A 12,115-nucleotide genomic window follows, 5' to 3' on the forward strand; every position below is an offset into this window, starting at 1 on the left:
GCCTACTAAACACGTCTTCCTAAATGGAGCATTTAGTTTCCTCCGTCGGCGCTGAGGGTGAAAAAGATCCAAGACAATTGTTGGAAGGTCAGACCTTTTTTAACATCAATTATTCATGTTTCAGATATATTAAAAGATGGAAAAGGTTACCGTATATCACGTGACTTCAGTTTCAGTCTTCAGTTTATACTGCGACTCAGATGGGGGCCAAACCACAACAGATCATTCATCATCCTAAACATGAGCTATTTGGATCATAATTCCACACATTTCAAAAGAATACAATGAAACATGAGGGTTTGTGTTAAATGATTATTTTAACAAACGCAAGAAAAACAGAACATACAAGAGTTAGGTGAACTCTACTTTATTTAAATTAAATCATTAATATTTACCAAAAACACTAAACCCATTCTTCGTTATTCAACCTCATTAATATAGGCTATGCTAAGGTGGTGGGAGGATGGAATTGGAAGAAAGATTTTAGGCAGTTTATGCAGGAATGAAGAAAGCATATGTGGGAAAGGTTGTAAACTGAAGTAAAGGTATAGAGCCACGGACAGAGAGACAGAGAGACAGACAGAGAGACACCATGGTCATAGAGCCACTGACAGAGCGAGAGAGAGAGAGACAGAGAGAGTCACCAAGGGACAGAGTTACAGACTACAGATATCAGTTTGATTCTTTACCGTTTCCTCTCGTTGAAGCAACTTTTTAAATCACTTTTTACTTGTTTATTTTATTTTTTTCATCTTTTTGACATTTTATGTATTTTTGTAGGAATGTTAAGATAATTTGTGCAGAAGACAGATACTCTATTTGCATGTTGAATCATGCACAACAATATCCGGTTGGGCTATGAATGTCAAAGTATGTAAACAATATTAAAAAAAAGCACTTTCTGATAATATTCCATGTCCATGCCTGTGCATCCGTTTTAAAAATAAGTTGTATGCGATTAAAAGTTTAATAATTTGCACATCAGATTTTTTCTAAAGTAAAACAAACGCATTTATATAAAACAGTTTTCCTGTGCCTCAACTAGTGATTGAAAATAAAAAAGGAGGGAAGAGAACAGCTAAAATACAAAAACAAAATCTTGATTCAAGGTCAAGGCCCAGAGCTAACATACGAGCGACTGGATCAGCGATCGATCTGAAGTCTTGTTTTGTTTCCTTTCAGTCTTTCAGGCGTCTTTACAAAAAGCAGATCAAAGCAGAGATTGTGGTTTGATAGTGCAGTCATTCATGTGTTCATCTCGTCACCGGAGCCTCACGGACCTAACATAGGAGAGACACATACAACCATCACTTCAGAGGAGAGACACATTCAACCATCACTTCAGAGGAGAGACACATACAACCATCACTTCAGAGCAGAGACACATTCAACCATCACTTCAGAGGAGAGACACATTCAACCATCACTTCAGAGCAGAGACACATTCAACCATCACTTCAGAGGAGAGACACATTCAACCATCACTTCAGAGGAGAGACACATTCAACCATCACTTCAGAGGAGAGACACAATCAACCATCACTTCAGAGGAGAGACACAATCAACCATCACTTCAGAGGAGAGACACATTCAACCATCACTTCACCAGCTCAGACACTGGGTCGGACACCAGAAAAGAAAGGGGCGGAGTCACGTCTCGATTGGTCACAGTTATAATCTACAGTAATAATAAAGTCATTCACTGAGTGAAGCTTTAGAAGAGGATTTGAATGAATGTATTTCTGCGATGGACAGGCTAAACGGTTTTGATTTGAAACCTTTACAGACACTTCTTCTAATAACATTTTTCTCTGGACAGGATGTTTGGGCTTGAGTTACCTCCGGGAAAGTCTACCAGTGCTGTCCGGTTTGTACTGGACGTCAGCCAATGAGGGCTTACCGATCCCTGGAATCCCCCAACGGGATTGGTTGAAATTGAACGTTTTGTGGAACGCCCTTTCAGACTTTATTATTCTGATGTCTGATTTGTGAGACAGACCAACCAGTCAAAACCCTCAAGTCTGTCGTCGTTTGAAACGACGTCACACTAACCCTTGTGACATATACGTGTGTTTTCCCGGGTTGTATTACAACGGCGATTTCATTGGACAGTGTATTCACGTATATTTGCACAACGCGATCTGATAGGCCGACGGATCAGTTGCTGCATGAAAAGTTGAAAAATTCTCAACCTTTTGACGCAGGCAAAGGAGCCGACAGAATGGACGGACAATGCATTTCGAAAGCGCCCCATGCAAAGTCAATGAGCTCCGTCAACGGACAGAGGTAGTGTGAACGCGGCGTAAATCTAACCCTATAGAGTGAGGGTCAGTCACACTAACTCTTACCCTACAGAGTGAGGGTTAGGCACTCACCTCAGAAGAGGCCGCAGTCCTTGAGGTTAGGTTACTGTCAAAGAGTTTGGGTTAGTCACACTAACCCTCACTAACCCTAACCCTATAGAGTTAGGGTCAGTCACACTAACTCTTACCCTACAGAGTGAGGGTTAGTCACTCACCTCAGAAGAGGCCGCAGTCCTTGAGGTTGTTCTTGATGATGACGTCGGTGACAGCGTCGAACACAAACTGCACGTTCTTGGTGTCGGTGGCGCAGGTGAAGTGGGAGTAGATCTCCTTGGTGTCCTTCTTCTTGTTCAGGTCCTCGAACTTGGTCTGGATGTAGGCCTGCGCCTCCTCATACTTGTTGGGGCCTGGAGGGTTTGGGAGGGGAGGAGATCTGAGAAGGGGCTTCAAACCATCGGACACCCGAACCTACCTCTCTGACTGCATGGTCAGGACTCTCTTTGAGACACTCATCCTTAAGATGAACACACCGTAGATAACAAGGTCCAGGGCGAACCAAAGGGTTAGAGAAACAAAGGCTGAGTAGGCCTATCGCTGAACTGTAGAGTAGAAGAGTGTGTAGGCCTACCGCTGTACTACTGGGTGATAGAGGGTGAGTAGGCCTACCGCTGTACTACAGGGTGATAAGAGGGTGAGTAGGCCTACCGCTGTACTACAGGGTGATAGAGGGTGAGTAGGCCTACCGCTGTACTACAGGATGATAAGAGGGTGAGTAGGCCTACCGCTGTACTACAGGATGATAAGAGGGTGAGTAGGCCTACCGCTGTACTACAGGATGATAAGAGGGTGAGTAGGCCTACCACTGTACTACAGGATGATAAGAGGGTGAGTAGGCCTACCACTGTACTACAGGATGATAAGAGGGTGAGTAGGCCTACTACTGTACTACAGGATGATAAGAGGGTGAGTAGGCCTACCGCTGTACTACAGGATGATAAGAGGGTGAGTAGGCCTACCACTGTACTACAGGATGATAAGAGGGTGAGTAGGCCTACCACTGTACTACAGGATGATAAGAGGGTGAGTAGGCCTACTACTGTACTACAGGATGATAAGAGGGTGAGTAGGCCTACCGCTGTACTACAGGATGATAGAGGGTGAGTAGGCCTACCGCTGTACTACAGGATGATAAGAGGGTGAGTAGGCCTACTACTGTACTACAGGATGATAAGAGGGTGAGTAGGCCTACCGCTGTACTACAGGATGATAAGAGGGTGAGTAGGCCTACCGCTGTACTACAGGGTGATAGAGGGTGAGTAGGCCTACCACTGTACTACAGGATGATAAGAGGGTGAGTAGGCCTACCACTGTACTCAGGGAAGCAGATGGTGAGCGGGCTGTGGGCGATCTTCTCCTCGAACAGGTCCTTCTTGTTGAGGAACAGGATGATGGAGGTCTCCGTGAACCACTTGTTGTTGCAGATGGAGTCGAACAGCTTCATGCTCTCGTGCATCCGGTTCTGGAAGCCGGGGAAGACGTGATGCAGAGATTAGAACCAAGAACAGAGGGGGAATGAACCCTGGGCCATCACCATGGCAATGGGAGGGTACCACACACACACACACACACACACACACACACACACACACACACACACACACACACACACACACACACACACACACACACACACACACACACACACACACACACACACACAAAAGTTTGGGGTCACTAAGAGATGTCCTTATTTTTTTAAGAAAAGCACAATCTTTTCAAGGAAGATAACAGATAACTGGATGTGGCTGATCTTTAATGTAATATCTACATCGATGTACAGAGGCTCACTTCCAGAAACCATCACTCAACTCAACCATCACTTTGTTCTAATGGTACATTGTTTAGCTAATCGTGTTAAAAGGCTAATTGATGATTAGAAAACCCTTGTGCAATTATGTTAGCACAGCTGAAAACTGTTGAATAAAAGTGTGAGTTTTCATGGAAAACATGAAATTGTCTGGGTGACCCCAAACTTTTGAACGGTAGTGTATATATATATGTATTAGGGCTGTTAAAATTTGCACGATAATAACGCATTAACGTGATTAAAAATTGTAATCGTTTGACAGCCCTAGTATATATATATACATGTATATGTATATGATATATCTATAGAGACATGATCCTGAGGCCTCACCATCTCCTCGTCCTCCGCCAGCACCAGGTCGTACGCGCTCATGGCCACGCAGAAGATGATGGCGGTCACGCCCTCGAAGCAGTGGATCCACTTCTTCCTCTCCGACCGCTGGCCGCCCACGTCAAACATCCTGCACACAGCCGGCAGCGGCGCTCAGTGATGAAGCACCCGGGGGCCGCCCGCCACGGGGGGCCGCCCGCCGCGGGGCAACACCGGGACTGACGGCAAACTTTTGCACAAACATTTTCTTCAATAAACAAAGCTTTCGCCGTTGTCCAGAAATACCTTGCGGGTACTGTGTTTGTTTGTTTTTATCCCGTTCTCGCACGGAAGTGACGACTCTGTGGACCAATCAACGGACGGCATGTGTAGCTACAACTTTTCTGCACCCTTTCAGACCGCTTGGTACCCCGGAGGAGTACTGGAGAATAAGTACGGCTAATCGCGACTCAGTGCGCTTATTTTGGGACCCCGCCCACCTTTGGCGTTGGAAACACAAACCATACCACACATAACCGTACCGCTCCTCGGACACGCGCCACCTGACACTCGTATCACGAGAGGAGATGAAGCATCAATATCCTCACGTTCATAAAAGAAGCAAATCAATAACAAAAGCGAACCAGAAGAGACAACAGTGTTCTGATTCCCTGAAGGACCAGAGGAGGGAGGGGGAAGGCCCTCATGTTTTGAGACGAGGACTCACTTGAAGTGCAGGTCCTTGAAGGTAAAGTGTGTCTCCACGATGCCCGTGGTCTTCACTCGGGTCCTCAGCACGTCCTGCTGGGTGGGGATGTAATCCCCCTTGCCTATTCTCTCCAGGTCGTTCAGGTAACTGTCCGGACACACACACACACACACACACACACACACACTTAACCAGGGTAGCTGATATGTAGTGCACACAGGTGGATGAGGTCATGAAGGAGGTAGCTGTAGAGGTGTTGGCACCACCTGGCACCACCTGATCCAGGGTCTGCTCCACCACCTCTACAGCTAGCTGCAGTCCTCCCCCAACAACACGTCCCTAACCCTGAGGGAGCTAGCCTCCAGGTCTCCGCCCGGTCGGGACCAGACCGGAGGTGGGGCTGGACCAGAGACTCAGGGGGAGGTGGGGGACAGAGGGGGAGGTGTGGGGGGACAGAGGGGGAGATGTGGGAGACAGAGGGGGAGGTGTGGGGGGACAAAGGGGGAGATGTGGGAGACAGAGGGGGGGGGGGGGGGGGGGCGGGGTGGGGGCAGGGTATCTGCAGGTTTCAGCAAGTCAAATTTAAGACTTTTTAAGACCTTTTTAATACCACCTTGAATGAAATTTAAGACCTAAAGCACGCGATGGTGGGGGGGATCCCGCTGTATAGCATGTGTGTCACTCAATGAGACTCATTAAAGTTGACTTTTTGTCTGTTTATTGAACATAAGGTGATACTCAGTGCTCTCTGGTTCAAAAGGTGTGTCCTTCCCGAAAAGTCCCGCGAGAAAAATAAAAAAATAAATAGTCCTGCCCCGACAAATTTAAGACCTTGAGTTACAGTATTTAAGACCAGCATATGACATTTTTAACGAATTTAAGACTTTTTAAGGCCTTCAATTTAGAAACATGAATTTAAGACTTTTGAAGACTTTTTAAGGATGCGTGGACACCCTGGGTGGGGGAGACAGAGGGGGAGGTGGGGGACAGAGGGGGAGAGACAGAGGGTGTTTGGGGGGGACTCACTAGGCGGCGGAGTCGTTGAGCTGGTACTCGCGTGCGCGGGTGAAGCAGCCCTGCACGCCCCCGTCAGCCCACAGCCGCTGGATGACGTGGGAGAGCTCCTCCGGGAGGAGGCCCTGCTCCTCCGCCCCCGAGGAGAGGGAGAACAACTGCCGGGCGTCGTCCTACACACACACACACACACACACACACACACACACACACACACACACACACACACACACACACACACACACACACACACACACACACACACACACACACACACACACACACACACACACACACGCGTTAGGGCTAAGGTGGGGGTCACCTGGGTAACGTACCCCGACACACTGGCTATGTCCTTCAGTAGGATGGTCTGGAGATCCTCTAGAAGTGAACGTGATATGAAGAGTTTGGGCCTCAGCACACCCCTCCTGGGGTCTCATGATGTCTTCTACATGGATTAAGATTCTATGTGATGAAAAACACCAATCTCATCTAAATCTTCCATGGTCTGTGTGGATCAGGTGTGTGTGTGTGTGCATCAGGTGTGTGTGTGTGTGTGTGTGTGTTACCCACCACCCTGGCCTCGTCCTCGTAGCTGATCTTCAGGTTGCCCATGGCCTTGATGATGGCCATGATGGACTGGATGGTGTTGCTGTAGACCACCGCTCGGTACTGCTTGCACTCGTCTTCTGAGTAGCCATCTTCATGGATGATCCTGAGACAAAACGGGTCATCAGAGACGTGATCTAAGAGAGCACCCCTCTGATGGCTGCACACTGGAACACTATATCACTTGATAGAGATTATTGTTTATTATGAAGCGTTTAGAGCGCCTTCATTGCAGGATGATTTATAAAACATTCTTAATTAAATACTGATCCATTCATGGCTCCTCGTTAGCATATAGTGCATGGATAGCATCACATAACGACGTGTCTGGGAGTGAACGGACGGTCAGACAGACAGACAGGCTCTAGAGCCTGAAGGGTGATTGATTTCTGGAGAGTGGAACAGCCTCTCTGAGAGAAGAGCTGTCTTACTGAACCCTCCAGCCTCACTGGGAATAAGAGCGGAGTGGATTAAAGCCACACAACCCTTCTGTAGTCCAGGAGAACCTTTAATCTCACATCACATCAGGCTCTTGGTGGACCGACTCAAGATAAGCTCCAGGATTGGACTGATAACGGGAAACCAAACACCAGCAGGCTGAGGTGCACTGATGGCTCACAGAGCGATTAAGCTATTGATTGAAATGCATGGCAAAGGCATTTCTAATGACTGGAAGCATTATGCTCATTCATTTATGTATACATGCAGACTCTGCTCTCCCATTACCAGCCAACAAAGCATGCTTCTGGACATATTGAAGCCTCATTGTTGTCCAACAAAATCGTAGAATATAGTTTGAGTTGGAATGAGATAGTAGCTTTGTATTGAGCTCCAGGATTGTCCTAATGGTGTTTATATGTAGCTCTTCCCTGTTGAAGTGCCCTGCATGCTGTGTTGGATTCTCTTCAGTTTGATGTCAAATGAATTGAAAACACAGCCAGCCACGGGGTCCGGCCCAGCGAGCTGGCAGAGGCCATATGAATATTTCATTCTTCTCCCTCGGCCTGGATTTGAAATATTACTTCCAAGTCCACTTTCTGCCAGAAGGGATTCTACTCAGCGAATCTCAAAGAGGGCCAAGATGGGATTGAATGTGAGCACATTGTTGTAGCCGTGTGTGTGTGTGTGTGTGTGTGTGTGTGTGTGTGTGTGTGTGTGTGTGTGTGTGTGTGTGTGTGTGTGTGTGTGTGTGTGTGTGTGTGTGTGTGTGTGTTACACAGTGTACAGTTTATTTAGAATTATATTAGAGCCTTGATCTGGTGATTTGTGCTGTGGCTTTGAGCTGAGCAGCGCTATGCAGAGACGTCAGAACCAGCAGTCTGTTACCTTACCTAGTCTGTTAAGGCTATGTCAAACCAGACTCAATTAAAAACAAGAAGGCTTGGAAGATCCCTGTCTCTCCGTCTCCAGTACATTCCCCCTGGTCCGGTGAGGTGGTGTTTCATGAAGTCATAACCCCTGAACCCCAAGCTCCCCCATCCAGGAGCGCTACAGAATCGTCTTCCTCTGCTGTGAGAGGGTGAACCGATCCACAGTAGCACTGGTGGACCTCTTGATCAGACATCATGGGGTTCTCGCTCTGGTTTACAGAGGAGATCTTCATCCAGGACTTCTGACCAACGCCGAGGCGCTGTAGGACGGGTGATCAGTGAATGTCCTCATCAGGAGAAGATCTAGGGCCCTCCGATCAGGACACCAACTCTCAATGCCCCTCAAGAAATGTTCTCTACAGTATAATACGGTAAATCAAATGTTCTCTAATGTATAATATGGTACATCAAATGTTCTCTACAGTATAATACGGTAAATCAAATGTTCTCTAATGTATAATATGGTACATCAAATGTTCTCTACAGTATAATACGGTAAATCAAATGTTCTCTAATGTATAATATGGTACATCAAATGTTCTCTACAGTATAATACGGTAAATCAAATGTTCTCTAATGTATAATACGGTAAATCAAATGTTCTCTAATGTATAATATGGTACATCAAATGTTCTCTACAGTATAATACGGTAAATCAAATGTTCTCTACAGTATAATACGGTAAATCAAATGTTCTCTAATGTATAATATGGTACATCAAATGTTCTCTACAGTATAATATGGTAAAACCAACAGCCTGTATTCTCCAGTGTAATAGGGTAAATCAGATGGCCTTTATTCAGAGCAGACCCAGGGCCTAGTAGCACTGAATACGTTATCTGGCCAAGGAGTATCCAATGGCCTTACAGGGGTTCAACACAGTGAGGGAGGAAAGCAGAGAGTCAGAGGGACTCTACATGCTCTCAGGCTTGATTGGATGCTAATCCTACAGGGAGTGGTACTAAAGGAAACACCAACACGCTCCATCCCTCAGACCTCTACTCCCTTACTTAGGGTGAAAACCTGACCCTGACTCTAGGAGCCGTCATTGTAACAATATATCAGAATGCTTCTGCTGTCAACAATCCTTCCTGGAGATTTAAACTGTATGAAATGAAGATAACATTGGAGTGAAACTATGTTTCAGTATTACTATTTCAATATCAATCGAATAAATGTTCTTCTCTTGAATGGAAGAAGTAACACACCTGAACCCTCCTACTCTAGCCCAGATCAACCCTCCCCTCCAGCCCAGACCGTCTGATGCCTCCTCCTGGAAGGGCCCTCTGTGCACTAGAGGCCCAGGTTTCATGAGAGGCCCTCAGTGCACTAGAGGCCCTCTGTGAGAGGCCCTCAGTGCACTAGAGGCTCTCTGTGAGAGGCCCTCAGTGCACTAGAGGCCCTCTGTGTGGACCCTCTGGGCACTAGAGGCACATGTTAGTACTGCATTAGGACTACCTATAGTACATGTTAGTACTGCACTAGGACTACCTATAGTACATGTTAGTACTGCACTAGGACTACCTATAGTACATGTTAGTACTGCACTAGGACTACCTATAGTACATGTTAGTACTGCACTAGGACTACCTATAGTACATGTTAGTACTGCACTAGGACTACCTAAAGTACATGTTAGTACTGCACTAGGACTACCTATAGTACATCTTAGTACTGTACTAGGACTACCTATAGTACATGTTAGTACTGCATTAGGACTACCTATAGTACATGTTAGTACTGCACTAAGACTACCTATAGTACATGTTAGTACTGCACTAGGACTACCTATTGTACATCTTAGTACTGTACTAGGACTACCTATAGTACATGTTAGTACTGCACTAGGACTACCTATAGTACATCTTAGTACTGTACTAGGACTACCTATAGTACATGTTAGTACTGCACTAGGACTACCTATTGTACATCTTAGTACTGTACTAGGACTACCTATAGTACATGTTAGTACTGCACTAGGACTACCTATAGTACATCTTAGTACTGTACTAGGACTACCTATAGTACATGTTAGTACTGCACTAGGACTACCTATAGTACATCTTAGTACTGTACTAGGACTACCTATAGTACATGTTAGTACTGCACTAGGACTACCTATTGTACATCTTAGTACTGTACTAGGACTACCTATAGTACATGTTAGTACTGCATTAGGACTACCTATTGTACATCTTAGTACTGTACTAGGACTACCTATAGTACATGTTAGTACTGCACTAGGACTACCTATTGTACATCTTAGTACTGTACTAGGACTACCTATAGTACATGTTAGTACTGCACTAGGACTACCTATAGTACATCTTAGTACTGTACTAGGACTACCTATAGTACATGTTAGTACTGCACTAGGACTACCTATAGTACATGTTAGTACTGCATTAGGACTACCTATAGTACATGTTAGTACTGCATTAGGACTACCTATAGTACATGTTAGTACTGCATTAGGACTACCTATAGTACATGTTAGTACTGCACTAGGACTACCTATAGTACATGTTAGTACTGTACTAAGACTACCTAAAGTACATGTTAGTACTGTATTAGGACTACCTATAGTACATGTTAGTACTGCACTAGGACTACCTAAAGTACATGTTAGTACTGTACTAAGACTACCTAAAGTACATGTTAGTACTGTATTAGGACTACCTATAGTACATGTTAGTACTGCACTAGGACTACCTATAGTACATGTTAGTACTGCACTAGGACTACCTATAGTACATGTTAGTACTGTATTAGGACTACCTATAGTACATGTTAGTACTGCACTAGGACTACCTATAGTACATGTTAGTACTGCACTAAGACTACCTATAGTACATGTTAGTACTGCACTAGGACTACCTATAGTACATGTTAGTACTGTACTAAGACTACCTAAAGTACATGTTAGTACTGCACTAAGACTACCTAAAGTACATGTTGGTGGACTCCACGAACTGTCCTATGCTTATAAAGGAGATGTTTAGTGGGTATTGAACACTAACAGCCATCTCATCCATGCCAGACACTGAGCCAAGTGCAGCGTTAGTTTCCATCCTCCGTCGTCAAGCGGAGAACGAATGATGCAATCTCCCATGAATTGTGTACGCACATTTGTGGCGTGTTGTGATATGGTACTGGTTTACCAGGCAGGAAGAGCGATGACACACACACACCATGCTGTGGCGTTACTCACTTCATCTGCTTCACAATGGTGCTCTTCCCTGACTCGCCAGCGCCTGCAGAGGAGGGAAAAACAGGTTAAAAATACACTCCCGTTGGCTGAGGAACGTAAACATCTCAAACATCTGGAGGCTTCAGCTACCCCCCCGCCCCCCCCCCCCCCTCGCCTCAGCTGTCTGTCCCGTTTCCTTACTGACCTCCCTCCTCCTCCCTCCCTCCCTCCCTCCCTCCCCCGCTCCCTCACTCCCTCCCTCCATCTGCTGCTGATGTAATCTCTAGCCCAGTGTTCCTCCAGGCTGGTTTCACTGCGTCATGCACCCTCTCTTTTTTTCCGATATGCATAATGCCACAGCGGTACCAGTGCAGCCCCGCCCCCCACCCCCCCCCTGCCAAGAGTACCAATAAATAAACAGAACCCCCCCCCCGAGAGACAAGACACACACACACACACACACACACACACACACACACACACACACACACACACACACACACACACACACACACACACACACACACACACACACACACACACACACACACACACACACACACACAGGCACACACACCAGGGTAGGGCCATGGAGAATATAACCCTTACCCTTACTACTGTGGCCTGCTCCTCAAGGGTTTACCCGGTGTGCCGACCCCGTAATGACCCTAAAATGACCCCAGGCTGACCCTATACTGCCCTCACACTGTCCCCATGCTGACCCCGCTCCGGAGGGACACAGCT

The 12,115-nt window shown here is 46.2% G+C and overlaps 1 protein-coding gene across 1 annotated transcript in view; it reads right to left on the reverse strand.

Annotated features, from left to right (window-relative positions):
- Positions 1 to 278: 278 nt before the first annotated feature.
- The window catches only part of LOC311338352 (guanine nucleotide-binding protein G(i) subunit alpha-2), a 37,538-nt gene continuing 25,701 nt past the window's right edge, over positions 279 to 12,115 (reverse strand). Inside the window, exons 2-9 of the mRNA XM_084463582.1 lie at positions 11,393 to 11,435; positions 6,776 to 6,917; positions 6,215 to 6,375; positions 5,207 to 5,335; positions 4,501 to 4,630; positions 3,669 to 3,822; positions 2,519 to 2,710; positions 279 to 1,280 (exon numbers count right to left, since the gene is read on the reverse strand). Of these exons, the coding sequence (XP_084319708.1) occupies positions 2,520 to 2,710; positions 3,669 to 3,822; positions 4,501 to 4,630; positions 5,207 to 5,335; positions 6,215 to 6,375; positions 6,776 to 6,917; positions 11,393 to 11,435 (950 nt within the window). The 3' untranslated portion in view covers positions 279 to 1,280; position 2,519. The remainder of the gene's footprint in view (positions 1,281 to 2,518; positions 2,711 to 3,668; positions 3,823 to 4,500; positions 4,631 to 5,206; positions 5,336 to 6,214; positions 6,376 to 6,775; positions 6,918 to 11,392; positions 11,436 to 12,115) is intronic.

Source organism: Micromesistius poutassou, assembly GCF_964030765.1.
Source record: "Micromesistius poutassou genome assembly, chromosome: 2".
NCBI classification, from domain to species: Eukaryota; Metazoa; Chordata; class Actinopteri; order Gadiformes; family Gadidae; genus Micromesistius; species Micromesistius poutassou.